Genomic DNA, 20,930 nt, shown 5'->3' with positions numbered 1-20,930 from the left:
TCTTTACGTAAATAAATATAAGAGGAGATGAGACTGTCTCTGACTCAAGTCAACTTTGCTGGGATTTGTTTCAAGGATAGAGACTAAAACAAGACAGATATGCTACAGCTAACATAAAGTGCACATGATTTCATGTATGCAACATACAACGACGACAGGACACAATTTGGCTGAAAGATATTGCACAGGTGTGAGGTTGCATAATATATGAGGAATACAAAATGATCCAGTAATGCAGGTAAGTTATGAAAGGTTCGAGGATGAATGTGTACAATACAGAACACAGAAAAAAGATGGCTGTTTTGAACAGGGTTAGGGTTAGAAGATGCAAGATATAATCACAAGAATGAAGTTTGCAGATACACCGAGAAGTTTAGTGTAGTAAGATATGGAAAATTGGTGTCAGATAATGCCTGCCTTTATCATTAGTGTCTGGGGAAAGAAGCTGTCCCTGAACTGCATTGATGCTTTACACAAGTGTTTTTGGGATCCCGTCATTATAGGGCGGGCTTTCGTACTGCATCTGCATGTATTTTACCCCACATATGTAATTAAAAAGTTATATAACTCTCTAAATATATCAGTACAGACGGTTCCTCTTTTATATAAAAAGAAATATGTGAATAAGGAATTAAAATAAAAGAATAAAAACATATTTGTTTTATTCAGATTAAGTTTATGATCAGGAAGGTTTTTGTGATTTGTATGTGACTGGATTGCCCAACAAAGAAGTTGTTAACTGGCTAAGTGTAAAAAGTTAATGATACTAGTGAGCAGGACTCAATTTTACAGGTCTATTCCATTAGTTGATGTTACATATGGGTTTATCAGTATAATTCCACACTGGTTACCCCAAAGCAACGAAAACAGTCAGTGATATCAATCTATAGAATGCAAAATAATATGCTGGTATATTTTAGTAGGTAATCCTTATGTTATGTAAGACAAAAGGTTAAAATTAATCATTAATAAATGCAGTTTTTTTTTTTCATATTTTAAGGTCACAACAAAATTTGTTGTAAACCGCTTTAATGGTGAATGATGTCCCTGTGAGATTTAGCACTGAGGTCAGTGGGATGTTCTCCCTCCACTGCGTCTTTCAGAAGTGTGTGTGTGTATGTGTGTGTGTGTGTGTGTGTGTGTGTGTGTGTGTGTGTGTGTGTGTGTGTGTTGTAGTCTATTTGGTCAATAAGTATCTTCACTGCAAGATAGCATTTTGACACAACATAGACTAGTAAAAAACACGTGATCATAACATGTGGTGTGAGGAAACAGACAGAACACCTGTTACTATAGTTACTTGTACTTTATTTCATTTCATACTTTGACACTGAAATCTTGTTATGGTAAACGTCGTGCAGCTGAAACAGGTCTGGGGTGCCCCCTGGTGGTAGGCCCACGTCAGGTCAACCCACGCGCACAGCGCAGCTGCTGAGCTAACACACGGAGCTAACATGCTAACCACAACAGTATAGGAAGTACTTCCGGTAGGTCAACGTTTCGACTTGTAAAGTTGATCATAACTATTTATCAGCGGAATTACATAACAAACTCTACACTAATACGGTTAAGAAACTTAATATGAATGCTAATACAACCGTTACAACGTACAGCTGTAGTGTTTTGTGACCGAAATGAATTTGAATATCAATTTGAAGAATCTCACAAGCTTGTGTCCAAGAGGAAGCAATAATCAACCATCTTTCCTCTCTGCCAGCAATAACAAGAAAACAGGGGCTCTAACTAGGGCTACACTTCTCAATTTATTGTCTGTTTAACACTAAACACAGACCGGACGTCAGCTTTGGGGATTTTTTTGACCCACACTAAGGGCTAAAGGATTATAGAAACGACTTCCACCGGCACGTCGAGCAGCAGCGCAGCATTTCTCAGATCACCGACTTGATTTTTTTTTCCTTTCTTTTTTTTTTCATGTTTCCAACAGGTTTACCTTCCCCTAAACCCCCAGCGCCAAGCCAAGAGGCCAGAGCGGCAGCTTCGGATGTCAGCAGCGACAGCAGCCTGACGCCTTGCAGGAAGAGGAAGATTCTCAGCTCCGACAGAGAGGACACTGATTCCGTCTCTGCGTCTCCGAGATCCCCTAAAGCAGTGTGCAATTCCTCTGCGTCCTGCTCTTCCTCCTCCTCCTCGCAGCACATCCAGAAGAAGTTGCGGTTCGAGGAGCGCTCGGAGTGCACAGGGCTGGATGTAAAGATGGCAGAAGAATCTCCGACCGCATCGTGCTCCAAGGCGAAAAGCGCTTTTTTCTCCGGTCACGCAAACGGACTCACCAAATCCGCCGGATCCGCGACATTCACCACCAATAGCAAACCCGGAGCTGCTAAGAAACTTGTGATCAAAAACTTTAAGGGTAAAAACAGCCGAAACCACTGGCCTCTAAAGCCCCATGTCTGTTTGTTCCCTTTCACGCTTCGAAACTTGACATTTATTTACGTTCACGTTCACACGGACGTTTGCACGCAGGTGTCAAGTGTGTGTACGGTTTGTTGTCTCTTAGGAAAATCACCCTGTTTATATTTAAACCGTGAGCACGAGCTCGAGCTCCAATCTGACTGCTTATTATAATAGTAATATAAGCTCTTGTGTCGGATAAGTTGTTACTGGTGCATCAGTTATCAGTATTAGGGCCTGGAAGTGCCAAATATTCTGTACTGATGATATGAAAAGCCTCCCAAGATGAACCACTAAACCAGAACCACTAGCTTGTTATTAGAAATCCACATTGCAACTAAATTTACACACACACACACACACACACACACACACACACACACACACACTTCATTTTCCAGGACTGGATTTCTTGTATTACTGTTGTACACAATATTAAATATACCGGATACTAGGTGCTGTAACAGGTTCAGCTTCTCATAATCCTTAAAAGGTTACGAAACAAGAACTATAGCAAATCTGATTATTATTATTATTATTATTATTATTATTATTATTATTATTATTTAGCAATATTTTAATCCCATGTGTCAGTCATCATATTTATATATACATATATACACACTATTCTATCCTATATTTTATATTTTTGACAGAAAAGCCAAAATTGCCTGAAAACTACACACGTGAGACATGGCAGAAGCTGAAGGATGCAGTGGAAGCCATTCAGAATAGCACGTCAATAAAGTACAATCTGGAGGAACTTTATCAGGTGGGAAAATAAGTGCTCAGATATTACTTCCATTACACCTGCTGAGTCACTGTTACAACAAATAGTGATGTCCTCGTTCAGCCTGGCTCCTGGATTTCCTTCTGTGACAAACATTTGTCCGTGTTTATTGCAGCAGTATCACTATCCACCATGCTGTATGTTTTTCCCTGTACACACGTTACCTCTAAATCTATATATTTGTTTTAATTCTTTCAGGCTGTTGAGAATTTGTGCTCCCATAAGATATCTGCCAAGCTGTATAAGCAGCTGAGATTGGTTTGTGAAGACCACATTAAGGCACAAATCGATGAGTTTCGAGAATATCCTTTTCAGCATGTTGATTTTGCAGAGTTTGCTGTGTTAAAAGCCTCATGTTTGCAAATCAATGTGAAGTCTATGACACAAGCAGTGGTGAAACCAGTTTGTTAAATTGTGACTGAATTGACCTGATGATGATGATGATGATGATGAAATTCTTTTTTTCTTAACCTTGATGTCACGGACTCTCTGGACAGTGTGCTATTCTTGAAGAAAATAGACAAGTGTTGGCAAGATCACTGCAGACAGATGGTAAAAGAACTACATTTAAACTAAGCCCTTTAGTTTAGTTTTTCTTTTCCATATGAGAATGGTGTTTGATGTGAAGGCACTGTTTGGGTTTCGGTAATAATGCAACTTGGAAAGATTATTAGGGGAAATGTACAGTATTGATGTGAAATGTTGGGGGTCGTTATTCAGACCAATCACTATTTATTTCTTAGACGTTTATTTTCTTATAGTACTATCAAGTGAATTAAAAAGAGGACATGGTGTACCTAGATGAGCTATTGCTGGGGCAGATGCAGTGGTTTTCTAGTTTCACTCTAGCTGTATTTTATTGCAGGATATTAGCATGTGTTGTTTTAATTATAGTAACATTAAATTCAATATTTCTCTTTAGCATTTGTATTTAGAATATTTTATTATATTTAGTTCCAGTTGTTTTTTGTGTACTTCTTGCAAAAAACTTCAAGAAACTTCACTGTTTCTTCTTCATGTTTTCTATTACAGTTTAACATTTAAACTAATGAACACTTTCTCTTCTTGGCTGGTTTTTCATCAGATCATGATTAGGAGTATATTTTTGTTTTTGGATCGCACATATGTTTTACAAAATTCAATGCTGCCATCAATCTGGTATGTATCAATTTGCTGTAAGTGTAAACTAAAAAAAATCATTACAGATATATTCTTTTTTGTTTGTTTGTTTTGTTGGAGACAAGTATTTCTAAGTCCATATTTTTTCATATTATCTTCAGGGACATGGGACTGGAGTTGTTTCGTTTCTACATTATCAGTGATTGGAAAGTACAGAGCAAGACGATTGACGGGATCCTACTCCTCATAGAGAGAGAACGCAATGGGGAGGCTATAGACCGCTCTCTCTTGAGAAGTCTGCTGAGCATGCTGTCTGACCTCCAGGTACTCCTAAATCACTCCGTATGTGTTGGATAAGGAACAAAAAACTACAGCGTGTACTGTTCTAGGAAAACAATCAACTCCAAAACAATGTGAACTTTTGCAATATTTTTGTGTGCCTAGATTTTAGAACACACACAAAATGAAATTTCATACATTGAATGTTACTTTAATCGTTGTGGATTGTACAAGGATTGGGTTAGGTTAGATCATCACTGACCTAGAAACAGCCTCTCTTACTGATGCAGTGAAGAACTGCAGAGCTCCTGCTCATATAAGCTTTCTAATGTCAGAGAATCTAGCTTTACATTTAACTGGTACTGTACAATCTACTGACAATGGAAACTCCTCCGGAAAAATCCGAAGTCAATGTGTCCTCACATGATATTATGTTGTACATGTGCCATATACAGCAAGCTTCTGTGTAAGTGTCTATGGAAATCGCAATTCAATAGAACAAGCGCTTTATGTTAAACTTTTCATTTGTCTTGCAGGCTCTGTTGTTGTCAGCGACCTGCTGATATAGAAAATAAATGACCAGCATCTTACCAGATAAACTGAGAATTAGCAGTGCTATGACAAGCTTATTTTTTACTTTTGTTGGTGCTGGCTGCTGCATTATGGACTTGTTGAGGGCCAATTCACAAACTAACCGTGGACAAAAACTCACTTTTAGTGCTGTTGAAACTTTGTAAAGTCAATTTTTGGGAAATATTTAGGGCTTTTAAGCTTACTCTGAAGTAGATAATGTTAATCGTGAAATATCAACAGCACTGATTTTTATATTTTTCTAGTCTTTTATATTTTTCTAGTCTTTTTTTTTTTATCTGAGTAACTGCAACCTTTATTCCAGGGTGTAACAGCACGGGGAAGCCACTGGGGGCAGCAGCAGCACTGTTTGCAAAGACAGTTTTACAGAACCACAGACAGGACTGTTTCCTACGAACTGCTTGCTTTAATAATAAGACGCAACATAGAGCTGTCAGACTGAATACATGAAAAAGTTTAATGTTCGGCCCACATTTACATCAGTGTGCGTTAGTACAGCTTAGATAAATAGGTAGAGTGATAGATGCATTTAAAGCCACACATGTCGATTTGCTATATTTCTTGCGAACCTAACAAATGTTATATTCATAATTTATATTGGTTGTTATTGTCACAGGGAATAATCATTAGAGAGCACAAGATGCTTAAGTTGATTAATAGATTTAAAAAGAACAATCTCTTAAAATCTTTCCTGTCATTTGTGGCTGCTTTTCTGGATTTTTATTTTTTTTAAATGTCATTTTTTCATACAGATTTATCAGGATTCATTTGAGCAACGCTTTCTGGAGGAGACAAATCGGCTGTATGCTGCAGAAGGTCAGAGGCTGATGCAGGAAAGAGAGGTGATGTATTTGTTTAGTGTCTGCTTTTAGACTGGACTCTTCTTATTCCCTATACTAGCACAAATATTATTTTGGTCTGTGTTCTGCAGCTCAAAAAGCTCAGTGTGTACAAGCTACAGCTATGTGTTAATCCACTGGGCCACATTTTAATAAATTTTTTATAGTAATTTAAAAAGTTTTGTCCGGTATGGAGAAGCTGAATTTTCTTTATACTCTGGTGTGATCATACTGATCATCTGTAAATCAAATGTCACTCATAAAACTCCATACAAGTTCAAGAGCTGGCAGCTGACAGCCTGAAATGAAGGTTGACAGTGAAGGTTGAAAGACAAGTGGCAGTGATTTTGACTCAATTGTATGCCAGTGAAAGTCTTTATTAATGTTAATACTAATAGTAAACAAACAGTATGGTCCATCCATTTTATTTGGCACCATTTCTTTTGCCAGAATTAAATGAATCTTATTTGTCTTATTTTATTGGTTTACGTTGATTCACTTTGTATTTTTCATTTTCTTTAATAAATGCCAATATGATGAAAGGACTTGTTTTTACAAAATGTTCTAGGATATTGTTAAAGTTTGTCCAAGTGCCTTCAGTGTGTCTGCTGAATGCTGTAAATGTGATAAAAACATCCAATTAAAACTTAACAGTAAAATATATAATATATATCCATATATAAAACTGCTCTAATCCACAGTAAAGATCTTGTGCAAACACTCTTAACATTGACTTACTGAATCTAGTTTGATACATGAGGTTGTTGTTCAGTCAAATGGTGATTTCCATTTTTCCACAAAAAAAAAAAAAGACTTTTAAAGTAAATGTTTTTTTTCTGAAGGTGCCTGAGTATCTCCATCATGTAAACAAACGCTTGGAGGAGGAAGCAGACAGAGTCATCACATACTTGGACCAGAGCACACAGTAATGATTAAACTCCTCATCTGCCCTTAGAAAACTAAATTTTTAATGGTTTTTGGAAATATGAATAACTTCCTGTGTGATATGTTGTAGAAAACCTCTCATTGCCACTGTGGAGAAGCAGTTACTTGGTGAACATCTGACAGCAACACTTCAGAAAGGTAACACATGAAAGAAAGATTTTTTTTCTGCACCTTTCAGAAAAAGTGTAATTTAGAGTGCTGTATAAAGTGCTTTGCTTTTCAGTATCAGTCAAACCCATGTTTGTGGGACGGAGAGTACAAAAGAACAATCACGTCTGCACGTATTTATTTGCACGTGTGTTTTTCGGTGCCACTCGTTGTCGTGTTGTTTGGTGAAAAGGAAAAATCTCAGGCTCTTTGTAGTTTAAAGGCAAATTAAGGTAAATAAAGTATGATCCAGAAATAGTAATATATAGTGATGTGTTAATGATGTGTAAATCCAACACACCCTGCCAGTGGGCAGCTGCTTCAACTGAAAACAATATTAATTCTAAAGCAGGCCTTTTCTTACATTTCTGCCTTAGCTTAAAAGTTTTTTTGAATCAAAGTGTGTAATTACATATCAGGGAAGCAACATGGTTTTCCTGAAAATAAAGCTTTTGTTACATCATTTCGCCAAATGTTCATCATGTTGTGTTAGGGTTGAATCATCTGCTGGATGAGAATCGTATCCAGGACTTGTCTTTGCTGTATCAGCTGTTCAGTCGAGTTCGGGGGGGAGTGCAGGTCCTTCTGCAGCACTGGATTGAGTACATCAAGGTAAAATCCAGATCTGTTAATCTTAATTAAGCTTCAATTAAAAAAAAGTTCCTGCTTAAATTAATATGATTTTTTTTAATGCTATAGGCCTTCGGTAGCACAATAGTGATCAATCCTGAGAAAGACAAGACAATGGTGCAGGAACTGCTGGACTTCAAAGATAAAGTGGACTCCATCATCGATATATGCTTCATGAAGAATGAAAAATTTGTAAATGCCATGAAGGAAGCTTTTGAGACCTTCATCAACAAGCGGCCGAACAAACCTGCAGAGCTCATAGGTGAGGAGCCTCGAAATCTCTTGAGTCCTTACTGCTTTACTGCAAGATTTAAACTCTTAAGAATTTACAGTCCTGGAAGCAACGTTCCTGTGTAAATATTATCATCATTTTCTTTTAGCAAAATATGTGGATTCAAAACTGCGGGCAGGAAATAAGGAAGCCACAGATGAAGAACTTGAGAAGATGCTAGACAAGATTATGATCATATTCAGGTTTATTTATGGTGAGATCTTTTTGTATTCTCCACCAAAACCAACAGGACATATCAGTATATGTGGTCATGCTGGAAAGATTGTATTTACGAGTTGGACACACCACAAAGTCGTAAGTCTGTGGAATCAATAGACACGGCATTCATAGCTGATGGTAAATTTGTTGAAATTGAATGTTTACATGTCTCAGAATCTGATTCTGGTTGTTAGTTTTATTCAACAAGAGTTTAAGATTTAAGCATTGCATTTCAATTATGATAGTATTGTGAAATCACAATATAATATGTAATGTTCTTTACAGTTTCTACATAAATGTTTTAAAACATACACATATGATGTGTATTCTTTGTTTTTAATTTTAGAATAAAACTTTTTTTTTGGGCTGTATTTTTTTTTTTTTTTATGTAAAGAGACCTCTATCTTGCTCCAACCACAGTGACTGGGACATAACTAATGTCGTAATTACAACTTTCCAGCTTGTAAACTATGTGTAGAACACAACATTTTACATATTTTGTTATTACAACTGAGCTTTCTTTTGTTTAATAGGCAAAGATGTGTTTGAGGCCTTCTACAAAAAAGACCTGGCAAAGAGGTTGCTGGTCGGAAAAAGTGCCTCTGTCGATGCTGAGAAGTCGATGCTCTCAAAACTGAAACATGGTAATTGCTGCACGTCCTTAGATTGCTGTATGGCTGTGAATCAAATTGTTTATTGTGTCACTATTTCACCATTAACCATCTGAACTGTGTGAGCCAATGCTGAGCCAATACTAATTGCCTTTTTGTCATTGCTTTAGAATGTGGAGCAGCTTTTACCAGTAAATTGGAAGGAATGTTCAAGGACATGGAGCTCTCAAAAGATATTATGGTGCAATTCAAACAGGTGTTTTTCTTTTATTTTTATTTGTATTTTTTTTTTTTAAATTGGAGTCCCTTTGACTGAGTGCTCACATGGCCTCTTAACATCTTTATCTTTCTGATGTCTCATCTCAGTACATGCAATGCCAAAATATTCCAGGAAACATTGAGCTGACCGTGAACATTCTCACTATGGGTTACTGGCCAACATACGTCCCCATGGAAGTTCATCTGCCTGCTGAGGTTTGTTTGAATAAATTAAAAATAAATAAATAAAGCTTTCTAAGTTTTCTGAACTCATAATTACAGTGAATCAGTGCTCATCTTTTTATCCTCTAAGATGGTAAGACTACAAGAAATCTTTAAGACCTTTTATCTTGGGAAGCACAGTGGAAGAAAACTACAGTGGCAGTCGACATTAGGACATTGTGTATTAAAAGCTGAATTCAAAGAGGTATGAAAGTTTTTAAATGCATATTCATAGAAAAGTCATGTGTACATGTACAATGAATAACACCGAGCCATCAACTTGTAGACTGACATTTCTCATTATGCATGCTGTGAACCAAAAGAAACCCTGAGACAATTTCACCATATCTCTGTCTTTGTAAAGGGGAAGAAAGAGCTGCAGGTGTCACTGTTTCAGACATTAGTTCTGCTCATGTTTAATGAGGGAGAAGAATTTTCCTTGGAAGAGATCAAACTGGCCACAGGAATAGGTATGTGTAAATCTAGGTTGTTTTTTTATCCTCAGTTGAAAATCACTGGGTATGTTTTCTGACTGGGGAGGATGAAGCATAGTATTATTTTGAGCAAAAATGCCACAGTCTTTGAGTTCCGGGCAAAAATGATGAAACTTCACAAATTTCTGCAGTTACTTTACCGTGAGCACTGGACTTTAAGTAAACATTTTAGTAAAACAGCATGACTTAGGGTATCTGCCCTCCAGAATCACACCCACATCGTGTTTTACCCCAGTGTTTGTTGAAGACGTCTAGTGGGAACTTCTTACACCATGAATGTTACAGTTTGAAGGTTTTTGATACTTACATATGGACATTCTGGACTATTTGTATCAAATCTAATTGTATTTGAGGTTGTTTAAAATTTTTAATAAACTAATAATAATAAAATAATAATAAATTGCGACCAAATGAAAAATGCATTTTTGTTTACACAAAACCAAAAGTCTATTGCAGTTACATTTCGTATGTCTTATTGCTTGTGCCCGTGTATTTGCATTCACAATACCTTGCATTGAAATCTGTCACTCAGGGATGTGGTGAGAGTTTAATACAAACCGTGCATGCATTTTAGAACAGATGTCAGTCACACTCTAGGGGAAGGAAGGAAAATAGCAATATAGATATAAGAATATTTAGTTCAGTTCCATTCTGAAGTCATGCTTCAGACAGAATGAACGCCTTAAATACAATTTTGTTTCTTTTCACTTATGGAAAAAAAAAGATTTTAAAAGTGTGTTGAATAAGATTGAGATACAAGCACAAGCGAAAACTGCAGTCTTCTAAAGTATGCAAAATTTGTTGTACACGAACTACAGCCCTGTGTTTCCATATATATATATATATATATATCTCAGAAAAAGTTAAGCAAAATATTTAATCAAATATGATAGTGAAAATAAGGTTCATACCAATACTTACAGAGGATGGCGAGCTGAGGCGTACCCTCCAGTCCCTGGCTTGTGGCAAGGCGAGAGTTCTCACCAAAACCCCCAAAAGTAAAGACGTGGAAGATGGAGACAAGTTTTCCTGTAATGATGATTTCAAGCACAAGCTCTTCAGGATTAAGATCAACCAGATCCAGATGAAAGAAACGGTACACACCCGATTGGGTTTCATAATCAAATAAATAAACTCTGGTCTTAGAGGTAATGGAAAGTTTTATTTGATGCACGATTCCTGCATTACAGGTGGAGGAGCAGGCAAGCACTACAGAGCGAGTGTTCCAGGACCGGCAATACCAGATTGACGCTGCCATCGTCCGCATTATGAAGATGAGGAAGACTTTGAGTCATAACCTCCTTGTGTCTGAGGTTTACAACCAACTCAAGTTCCCTGTAAAGGTGACATCAAATGTTTTACTTTTAATCTTGTGTAATGTTTTTTTTTAATATACAGTATGTAATAATAGTAAAGCAAATGCAAATATAAGAGGTGCATCTCAACCAGCTTCCTAGTTCATTAGGCAGGGCACTGATCAGGGAGTCGGCCATTTTATTGGCTTTCTAAATCACCATATCCTTGCAGTGCATCGGAACATTCACTTCATTACAAATCCCACAATGCCTTGCAAAAACCAGGGAGCATCAATACTCTTTGTGTTTCGTTACTGCAAATCATGTCATATTTTCCAAAGCTTTTGAGGTCGAAAAAAAATGGTGGACGAACTCTCAGCCAACATTAAGTAGCTTGTTATTGTTGTAGCACCACTTAAATGATTACTTACATTAGCCATTTTTAACTTTAAGTGTTTAATGACAAAGTAGTTTCCATAATTAATTTGAAAACAAGACAGTGGTTTAGTTGTACAGTGTGGGTTTGTAGTTACGTCACTGGAAGTCATCAGTGAACCAGTGTCCGAACTACATGATGTACTGATTTACAAGCTGGGGAGCTGACTGAGACGTGTCTAAGGTGATCTGTAGAAATAATTCTAATATACAAAGAAACCCAATATTTCATACATAGAAATTTAAGTTCATGTCATGTGTTTGTCTCTGCATTACAGCCTGCTGATTTAAAGAAGAGGATAGAGTCGCTCATCGATAGAGACTACATGGAAAGAGACAAGGAGAATTCTAATCAGTACAATTATGTGGCTTAGAGAGAGAGAAAAGGAAAGGAAGAGTGGGGAATAACAAGAAAGAGGAGGCTGTTCTCGGTAAACATGTGAAATAGAAGCCTTCAGTTATCTTAACCCTCTTTAACCCAGTGACCGACAACTGAATGGAAATTGTTCTCTGGGGTATGTTTTCGTCTGGATTGCATGCCCATTAAAGAAATGTATTCTTCAGTGTCAGAGCTCCTCTTTTTGAATCGGACAATACCAGATACATGATTTCCACCCTCACTTTTTTTTTTATTTGCTTAAAGGAAAAGTGTATTTATTTTTCAGAATTGGTTCCAAGTCCATTATGTTCAGGATGTCCTTTTCTGTTTATTTTTAAGTCACGTTTCCTTTTATTTCACTGTGTATCCTGTGCAAAATGTTATTGCATTTGGAGGAAAAATGGAAAAAAGATATTACTAATAAAATAAGATTTGTTTAGTGCTGTAGCAACACGAGTGTATAACATTAAAAACAAGGTTTCACATTTCTAATGGGAAACCTCTACAGACAGAAACAAAGCTTCACTACTGGAGACGGATGGGTCACAGGTTAATTGAAAATGGTCAGAAGGCATGAGGCAAGCCAAATTTGAAGTACTTAAACTGTGCCAAACTAGATACAATCAAGCACTCATTGTTATAGGACTAAATCATGCTGCTAAACTTGTCAATACATCTACTCGTTTCTACCCAGAGGTTTGGTTTTGTTTGATTTCTGTTTAAATATATATGTCATGCCCACATCCACCCTGCAACCCATCTTGGCATGGATTTCTTACCACAGATTTAGTCAAGCTTTGGACAAAATCGCAGGAATGTTAAGGATGGTTTTCTAATAAAGATTCTGTTTTGTTGCAGTTGGAGGGAAAACTGTCTTTTAAAATTGACTGGGAATTAAGTTAATGCAAATGAACAATTTTTTTCAGAAACTGAACAGTATAAAAGCACAGCAGTGTCATAATTACCTTATCCTAGTATGTTTGTATTTCTTTGGCATATTACACTGAGAAGCTCCTGTATGGCATCACTGGACGAATAGAGTTGTATGATTACATTGTTTCGATAAATCATAATAGGACAAGTATCTCTTGTCTGAATACATCTGCTTGTTTTTATTGCTTCAGATTAAACGGCTGTTTCCATTATCATGTCCTTTTCTATTCTGCTGCTTTTTGAAAAGTGTACTCATTAAAATTTTCGGAGGATTTTTATTTTACAAATTTTAAAAGTCAGTTTTATAAAAGCTAAAAATATTGGTCTTTAAAATCCAGGGTATAGTCTTTGGTATGAAATATATGAGAAATATATTTACTAACTGTACTCAGGTGAAAGCTCAGGTTTTTTTGTATTTGTAGCCAATGAACTACACACACTGGCACATATTGTATATACAAACATTTTACATGCCGTAAAGAGTTGAAAACTGTCACAAAAAAAAGACGTCGCGTACGGTAGAGTCCGCTAGGCTGTGTTTGCTTGCTGCACGACGTGAGGAATGAATCGTTTGTTTCATTGAACATCTTGTTAAATGATTTTTACGTATTGTTAACCTTTTACTATTATTTTTTTTTATTTTAAACCAAGGGACACACAGGAAAGAGTATTGAGACACGACCAGCAAAATGTTTAAGAAGTAAGAACCGGCTGTGACTTTTTAATACACAGATTAGCATGATTAGCAGTTAGCTTTTCAACATGGGAGAGTGAATTATGTTTGTTTTCATTTTGTACAGATGATGAAATCGACCCTACTTACGAAAACAATGTGAAAACCATGTATTTCACTGAGTACTCACGCTAGCAGCTTACTATTATTCTCTCTGTTTATAAAGCCAGGCTACATGCTAAAGCTAGCTAGGAAGTTCACTGCTGTGTTACATTAATTATGTGCTTTAATCCTTCTCTACACATCCACCAGGTTTCCATCAAAGAGTCCCGTGAATCATGTGGATCGTGCTTTCTTAGCCAAGTGCACTGGGTTCCCAACCATGGTAGCCTTGTGGGTAAGGTGTTGGGCTACCAATCGGAAGGTTGTGAGTTCGATTCCTACGTCCACCAGGTTCCCACTGCTGGGCCCCTGAGCAAGGCCCTTAACCCTCAATTGCTCAGTTATATAAAAATGAGATAAAAAAAATGTAAGTCGCTCTGGATAAGGGTGTCTGCTAAATGCTGTAAATGTGTTTTTACTCCTTTAGTGCACCACTTTCAGCCAATCATATCAACAGTTAATCCTGAATTGATTTGGTGTCTTAGAGCAAGAACAACACCAGAATGTAAAGGACAGGAGGACCAGGGTTGGGAACATGTGCACCAATGTATGCAAGGAGTTACTCTCGGGTGCTGTGTTTATATTTTGTTGTGCTTTAAACATTACAACGTCTTAATATAATATAATGACATATGGTAGCCTAGTGGTTAAGGTGTTGGGCTACCAAATGGAAGGTTGTGAGTTCGATCCCAGGTTCACCAAACTGCCAGTGCTGGGCCCCTGTGCAAGGCCCTTAACCCTTAATTGCTCAGCTGTATAAAAATTAGATAATGTAATTCGCTCTGGATATAAGGGCTTCTGCCAAATGCTGAAAATGTAAATGTACATATAATAGATATTTGCTGTGAATAGTAATGGATACTATACACTGATCTGCTATAACATTAAAACTACTGGCATGCTCACTTCTATTCAGGTCTATATGTTGGAAGCAAGAAAAACAGGCAAGTGTAAGAATCTGTGACTTTGATAAAAGCCAAAATTGTAATGGCTAGAAGACAGTATCTGCAAAACAGCAGGCCTTGTAGAGTTTTCCTGGTATATAGTGGTTAGTACCTACCAACACACTGATGAAGACCAAATATACCCCTTCATCACAACATTATTCAGGCTTCCGGTTGTTTATCAGAAGATAGGGGTTCAAGCTGCAGCACTGCTAAATGCCACTGTTGGGTTCTTGAGCAAGGTCCTTAAACCCTCTCTAGGGGTGCTGCATCATGACTGACCTATGCTCACCAGGCTCTAACCCCATCTTCCAAGCTAAGGGATAAGCGAAGAGAGGATTTCACTGTGCTGTTAAAATGTGTGACGGTAGATGTGATAAAAATGCCGCATTTTTCAATTTGCTCTAGACAAAATAAAACCTCAGATATGCAAACTAACAATTTGCTCTGCTCCAGACACTCATTAGAGATAAAAAGTAGCTCAACCTCATACTTTCTCACATTCATCCATAACAACATCTAACAGTTGAAACTAAATAAGGATTTAGGAAAGGACTAGTAATAGGGTCTAATCATCTTTATCTGAACATCCATTCATTCCATCATGCTCATTTTTTCATTTACTAATCCAAATGTTCCTGTTCCTCGTATTTCCTCATCCAGATTTGATGAAAAGGAAAATGTCTCCAACTGTATTCAGCTAAAGACTTCTGTAATCAAAGGCATTAAGAATCAGCTTGTTGAGCAGTTCCCTGACATTGACCCATGGCTCAATCAGATCATGCCCAAAAAGGATCCAGTCAAAATTGTCAGATGGTATGAAACACATTATGCTTGTAAATCGCATATTCTTAATTTTGTGAATTCAAAAATCTCTTAGTTTTTATTGATTCCTGTTTGTTTATTATTGCAGTCATGAACACATTGAAATTCTGACAGTAAATGGTGAGCTGCTCTTCTTCAGGCAGAGAGAAGGACCTTTCTATCCAACCCTGCGACTCCTCCACAAATGTAAATCTTCTAAACCATCAAACACCCTAAGTTCCTAATTTGCCTCAGCAATATCCATTTATTATTTATCTGTTCTTCTCAGTGCTGTTAAATTCTTAGTTCTGATTGGTCAGTAGGAAAAGTTTAATCGGTGGTAAAGTTGAGGTTTATGTATTATTTTTTTGAAACCAGTCTCCACTGGCTGCACCTTTTTATTTTTCTGGTTTCTTGGCAAAATTGCTAGAGAAAAAGAGGTGCTGATGAGGGATGCTTTTTATAGCTGCTCTAACGTAACTGATAACAGGATGCCATTTGTTTGGTGGATTTTCCACATTATTAAATGTCATTTGAAAGTGATGAAAAGTGCATGGCGTTCTTTATTAACAATTACTAAAAATGTATTAACATTTGCAAATCATTCAAAACTTGCTCTCATAAGAAATAATAAGGACACATTACACAACCCTGCCTTTGTCCTGTCATATTCAACTATATAACAACTATATAACTTCTGTTACCTAATAGCATAAGAGGATTTCATTAATAGAAACATAGCTATTGTGCTGTTTCCTGAAATACATTTTAATCTATGTCCCAAATGACAAACTGTACACTGTGTACTCTTGTAATTCCTTATCTTGATATTTTTCTCATCCAAGCATCAGTGCCTCTCTTCCATATGTTTTCTAATGAGATATAACAGGGAAAATAACTAAAGAGGCAATTTGTGTTATTGAAAAAAATGGCAAATTGCTTAAGCCAGGATTCAGTATTTGATCATTTGTGCTGGTTTTTTTTTTTTGCTGTGTTGTTTTACAGATCCTTTCATTCTTCCACACCAGCAAGTAGATAAAGGAGCAATCAAGTTTGTTCTCAGCGGAGCGAACATCATGTGCCCGGGGCTGACGTCTCCAGGAGCTAAACTCTACCCTGCTGATGTGGACACAGTAGTCGTATCCTCTGAGACTCAGCACAGAATATTTCAGTAGAAATAAAGGTTAAACTGGTACAGAATACAAAATGGGTTGTTTTTTGTCCTTGAGTCATGGTGTCAGGCGATAATGGCCGAAGGCAAGCAGCATGCTCTCTCTGTGGGGGTGATGAAGATGTCTACAGACAACATGTAAGTGGTCTTGGTTATTTTTTTCTTTCTAAATATCCACATGAAATTCATGTCGGAAACTACAAGCAAGATGATGTTAACTTGGATTGTGTGTTGTGTTCTGCCTGAATAACCATAATCATTATGTCTAAAAACAGAGAGAAGGTCAACAAGGGGATTGGGGTCGAGAACGTTCATTATCTCAATGACGGACTGTGGCACATGAAGACGTATAAGTAATAACGCTGTAAAACATCTGTATGTAATTCAAGTTTCTGAACTGCCAGACAACACACTCTGCCTGTCTGCTGTACATCAACGGCAAACCACGCTGAAGATCCTGAACCCAATGCACTAATAAAGCCTGCATTCAAGCCGATCTAAACGGGTGTTTTTATAGATCAGAGTCGCCTTGGGTACAGCCAGCCGTTTTACCCTAGAGATCAACTGAAAACCAGTGGTCTAATGTGAAAAGAGCTTGTGAATCACCTGTGATTGCCTTAATTCCATGAACAAACATGTAGCCCAATACGCTAGGTTTTTGTGGGATGTTACTCTTTGTGAAATTACTCAATAGACTTTGTCTATCCATATTTCCATATTCTGTACTGCTTATCTCAGGGCAGAAGGCAGTGAACATCCTAGATGTCACCATAGAGGACATAAAATCACTGGGCACAATTGCACACACTCACTCACTCATTTTCTACCACTTATCCGAACTTCTCGGGTCACGGGGAGCCTGTGCCTATATCAGGCGTCATCGGGCATCAAGGCAGGATACACCCTGGACGGAGTGCCAACCCATCGCAGGGCACACACACCAATTGCACACACATCACAGAGAATTTAGAAATGCCTGTAAGCCTACATGTTTGGACTGGGGGAGGAAACTGGAGATCCCAGAGGAAACCCCTGAAGCATGGGGAGAACCTGCACACAGGCTGAAGGTGAAAATCAAAACCAGTCAGTCATCTACAAGAGCTTTAGTTAGATAAGTGACTGATGTTGGGTCAGGAGGTCTAGGGTGCAGTCAGAGTTCCGATCATCCAAAGATGGTGAGTGTGGTTGAGGTCAGCGCTCTGTGCTGAACACTGGATTTTTTTTCTCCAAATTTGGCAAACCGTGTCTTCATAGAGCTTGTTTTGTGCACAGGGGCATTGTCATGCTGGAACAGGTTTAGGCCTCCCAACCACATGTCAAATGTGTGACAGTCAGGTGTCCATAAACATTTGGTTGTATAGTGCAGACTTAACCAAACCACTACTAAGTCATTATCAGTGGTGTGTTAAAAATAAAACACCGCCGTAATAACATCTGGTCATGGCAGCCCTAATAGGAGTCCTGTACACTTCATAAACAGTAATTCTGCACCTGTATATATAAGTGAAAAAATGACTTCAATGTGACAAAAAATATTTAGAATTCTTGTAAAATAAGAATTCCAACTTTTATTTGTATCAACAAATTTCATCACCACCACAACTCAACCTAATGATCAAGTGAATCCAGATGAATTGAATGAAAAGAAAGGAATGCCTCATGAATTCACAGCTCTTTTTTACCTACATATAGAATAAACCTTTAAAAAACTATAATCACAAACAAAATCAGCTTAAAAACACAAAAAGAAAGTCATTACCCTTCATTAGAACCCTGGTTCAACAGTGCGAAAACAGCATTTTATCATATAAAACAAATTTTCTCTTTCTGATACACCTGCTAATATAAAGAAATGATGAAAGAAAACAAAAAAGCCAAGTTAATCACTGCTGTATATTGTATTTCATTAAGATAATTGTTTCATTAATATCTATTCATTCACTCATGATTATTTACTGTAAAATAGTAATGTAACTTTAGAATCAACACAATTACAAAGATTATTTCTAGGCTTTTATGCACTAACATGTGTTTAGGTTGCTGATCTTGTGGACAGTTTCATTTTGAACCCCTGGTGAGATATATATATAATGTGTGTGTGTGTGTGTGTGTATAAAAATTCAATCATCCTCAGTAACCACTTTATCCTTGTCAGGGCTGCAGTGTAACCTGAGTGTATCCAGATTGTAATAATTCTAACTAGGAACAATTTAACCTTTATTTAACAAAAATTCCTTTTCTTACATTTCTTTTAACTAACAGTTTACAGTGCATTAATATTCTCTGGCACTGTGAATTTTATCACTGTCTATTATACAACCTTTTTTTTTGGTGCATCAGTAGTGTCGGTATTGGTGATTAATCATTGTTTGAATTCTTTGGAGGTAAAAACATTAAGGAGTCATGAAAGTTGTGTCCATATGCCCTCAGCCTGTAAACTCCATACATCATTAACTGCATCTGGCTGGGTGACATGTCCCCGTATGTGATGGACATGTCAGAGCAACAAGCCTCCACCACATCGGCAGGGTTCTGGCTCATGCTGTCAGAGATGAGCGTGTACACACTCTTTTTGTTGAACAGCCCCTTGCCATGAGCATCTTCTCCATTTTCAGCGAACACACCGCTAAACTTCAGGCACGCAGCAAGCTGTTTCTCTTCACTCATTTTCCACAAGCTATAGCCTTGCTCAGGGCATATTTCCTCATTTTTAAAAACTTCAGTGAGTCTTTTCACAGCCTCATAGCTAAGCACAATGCCACTGTCATACTCTACGTACTCCAGCTCACCAGACTTTTGCACATGTCCAATGTAAAAGGGTTGACTGGGATCTTTAACCAGAACTAGATACTTTAGGTTCTCAATGATGCTGAACGTCGTAGGTCGAGCAATAAAGAACCAGCGGAGGCCATCTGCATGCTCATACGCATGTATGATTGCTTTACGCAGCCTAATCCACTCATCCTTTTCCTGCATATCAATAGCATCTATTACTTTGGCTGATTCAGAGGTGTAGAAAACAGCCTTATCACAGTGTTTACTCCAAGTGTCATTTACAGCCACCCAGTGCACCAGGTTCTTAGGCGTCACCATGATGACACAATACACCCGCACCTGCTGTGTGAGCTCAGACTTCTCGGTCTCGCTTAACTTCTGCATCTCCTCTTTACTGAGGGGTTTGAGATGGTGATGATGGTCGTGGTGTTCTTCTCCGTGTAGGGGTATCGTTGGACTAAAGGTTCCCAAAAGCGACAAAACCAGACAGAAGACGCCTCCGAGGACCAAGCCTTTGAAAAACGAACTGCCTTCAGACATCATTTTGCAGGACGATACTGAAGACACAGCAGACAAGAAGTGTTAGTGCAAAAGAGCACAAATCATCACAGAGCGTTTCAAAACGTGATACAAACAAAGTGTAAATCCAACAATATTTCCACATCTCGCAAGAAGGAAATCCTTCATGTCTTGAGCACTTTCAGGTGGTCACAAAGCTACCTGCTATGTTGTAGCTCACATCTATAACATATACAAACATGGAATCATAACAACACCACAAATAATCTAGCTACAAATGTAGGAATATTATTTATTTGTTGGTTTGTTTGTTTATTTATTTTGATATCAAAGTAAGCTGACTGAGTTACAGTAGCAGCTCAGAAACACAGTCCTGCAATCATCCACAATACAAACAACAAGAATTTTAAACAAATTACCTTTCCTTGTTGAAGTTGCTGCCCAGTTAAATTAAAAGCTACTTGTACATCCGAACCCAACCCTGTCAGAAACGGCTTATTTACTTCTTGTCGTTAACAACAACTTCTAGTTCCGTGTTCCAGTGCAGCCGGATGTGGGGGAAAAGGTGACGGATCACTGGTGACGACGTCACCAGCCATCGTCCTGGGATCTCTAGTGCAAAAGACTCGAAAGCCGAGTTTATCGAACAAACAGGACCGCAATGAATAATCGGTATTGTGATGCCCAATGTGTTCTTAGATATTAAAATGAAAGAAAGAGGAAAACAATGTAAAATTTCCAACCAAACGGAAGTCGAACAGTAAACGTTCAGTGCTGCTGCCATCTACTGGTAGTACATGATATCGCTTATAAATAAGTTTATATTTTCACTTTAGATATATTACATTATTTTAATTAAATTCAAAGTTTAATATATAATGGAAAATGATGATTTTTTCCCCCATGAAAATTTGTTATAAGTTCTTTTGCACAAAATCATATAGGTCTATTATACCAGTTATACCGTCGAGTTTTATGTGAATATAACAAAGCAGAATACATTGTCAGGTTGT

General features: G+C 37.5%; 3 protein-coding genes across 5 annotated transcripts; 2 read left to right on the top strand and 1 right to left on the bottom strand.

Moving 5' to 3' along the window:
* Positions 1 to 13: 13 nt before the first annotated feature.
* Positions 14 to 13,081, top strand: cul4b (cullin 4B). Of its 2 annotated transcripts, XM_027135253.2 has the most exons (21): positions 14 to 238; positions 1,946 to 2,371; positions 3,069 to 3,184; positions 3,401 to 3,504; positions 3,685 to 3,754; positions 4,287 to 4,360; positions 4,483 to 4,645; positions 5,944 to 6,033; positions 6,873 to 6,955; positions 7,046 to 7,113; positions 7,616 to 7,734; positions 7,822 to 8,014; positions 8,133 to 8,237; positions 8,776 to 8,886; positions 9,024 to 9,109; positions 9,220 to 9,327; positions 9,425 to 9,538; positions 9,698 to 9,803; positions 10,751 to 10,923; positions 11,018 to 11,170; positions 11,836 to 13,081. In XM_027135253.2, the coding sequence occupies exons 2-21, from the start codon at positions 2,215 to 2,217 to the stop codon at positions 11,929 to 11,931; spliced, it is 2,289 nt and encodes a 762-aa protein (XP_026991054.1). In that variant the 5' UTR covers positions 14 to 238; positions 1,946 to 2,214; the 3' UTR covers positions 11,932 to 13,081. The 2 variants fall into 2 exon arrangements, with proteins under 2 accessions (XP_026991054.1, XP_026991053.1); XM_027135252.2 differs by lacking the exon at positions 14 to 238 and having other exon boundaries at positions 1,497 to 2,371.
* Positions 13,082 to 13,320: 239 nt separating this feature from the next.
* On the top strand, positions 13,321 to 17,119 carry mcts1 (MCTS1 re-initiation and release factor). Of its 2 annotated transcripts, XM_027135527.2 has the most exons (7): positions 13,321 to 13,424; positions 13,521 to 13,569; positions 15,312 to 15,464; positions 15,562 to 15,659; positions 16,458 to 16,591; positions 16,694 to 16,761; positions 16,899 to 17,119. In XM_027135527.2, exons 2-7 carry the CDS (start codon positions 13,559 to 13,561, stop codon positions 16,978 to 16,980), a joined length of 546 nt encoding a protein of 181 aa, XP_026991328.1. In that variant the 5' UTR covers positions 13,321 to 13,424; positions 13,521 to 13,558; the 3' UTR covers positions 16,981 to 17,119. The 2 variants fall into 2 exon arrangements, with proteins under 2 accessions (XP_026991328.1, XP_047658475.1); XM_047802519.1 differs by having other exon boundaries at positions 13,382 to 13,569.
* A 1,027-nt stretch (positions 17,120 to 18,146) lies between these two features.
* c1galt1c1 (C1GALT1-specific chaperone 1) lies at positions 18,147 to 20,648 on the bottom strand. The gene is made up of 2 exons (XM_027135525.2): positions 20,337 to 20,648; positions 18,147 to 19,955 (listed from the first exon to the last, which is right to left on the bottom strand). The coding sequence occupies exon 2, from the start codon at positions 19,939 to 19,941 to the stop codon at positions 18,982 to 18,984; it is 960 nt and encodes a 319-aa protein (XP_026991326.1). The 5' UTR covers positions 19,942 to 19,955; positions 20,337 to 20,648; the 3' UTR covers positions 18,147 to 18,981.
* Positions 20,649 to 20,930: the final 282 nt, after the last annotated feature.

The sequence above is a fragment of the Tachysurus fulvidraco genome, chromosome 17, assembly GCF_022655615.1.
Source record: "Tachysurus fulvidraco isolate hzauxx_2018 chromosome 17, HZAU_PFXX_2.0, whole genome shotgun sequence".
Lineage (NCBI taxonomy): Eukaryota > Metazoa > Chordata > Actinopteri > Siluriformes > Bagridae > Tachysurus > Tachysurus fulvidraco.
This window is presented reverse-complemented; position numbering and strand designations above follow the sequence as displayed.

Coding starts and splice junctions, on each gene's coding strand:
- c1galt1c1 (XM_027135525.2), bottom strand. CDS start 19,941: ATGATGTCTGAAGGCAGTTCGTTTTTCAAAGGCTTGGTCCTCGGAGGC.
- cul4b (XM_027135252.2), top strand. CDS start 1,933: ATGTTTCCAACAGGTTTACCTTCCCCTAAACCCCCAGCGCCAAGCCAA. Junction 6,034..6,872: donor GGCTGATGCAGGAAAGAGAG/GTGATGTATTTG, acceptor TTTTTTCTGAAG/GTGCCTGAGTATCTCCATCA. Junction 8,887..9,023: donor GCTCTCAAAACTGAAACATG/GTAATTGCTGCA, acceptor TCATTGCTTTAG/AATGTGGAGCAGCTTTTACC.
- mcts1 (XM_027135527.2), top strand. Junction 15,465..15,561: donor CCAGTCAAAATTGTCAGATG/GTATGAAACACA, acceptor TTATTATTGCAG/TCATGAACACATTGAAATTC. Junction 15,660..16,457: donor CCTGCGACTCCTCCACAAAT/GTAAATCTTCTA, acceptor GTTGTTTTACAG/ATCCTTTCATTCTTCCACAC.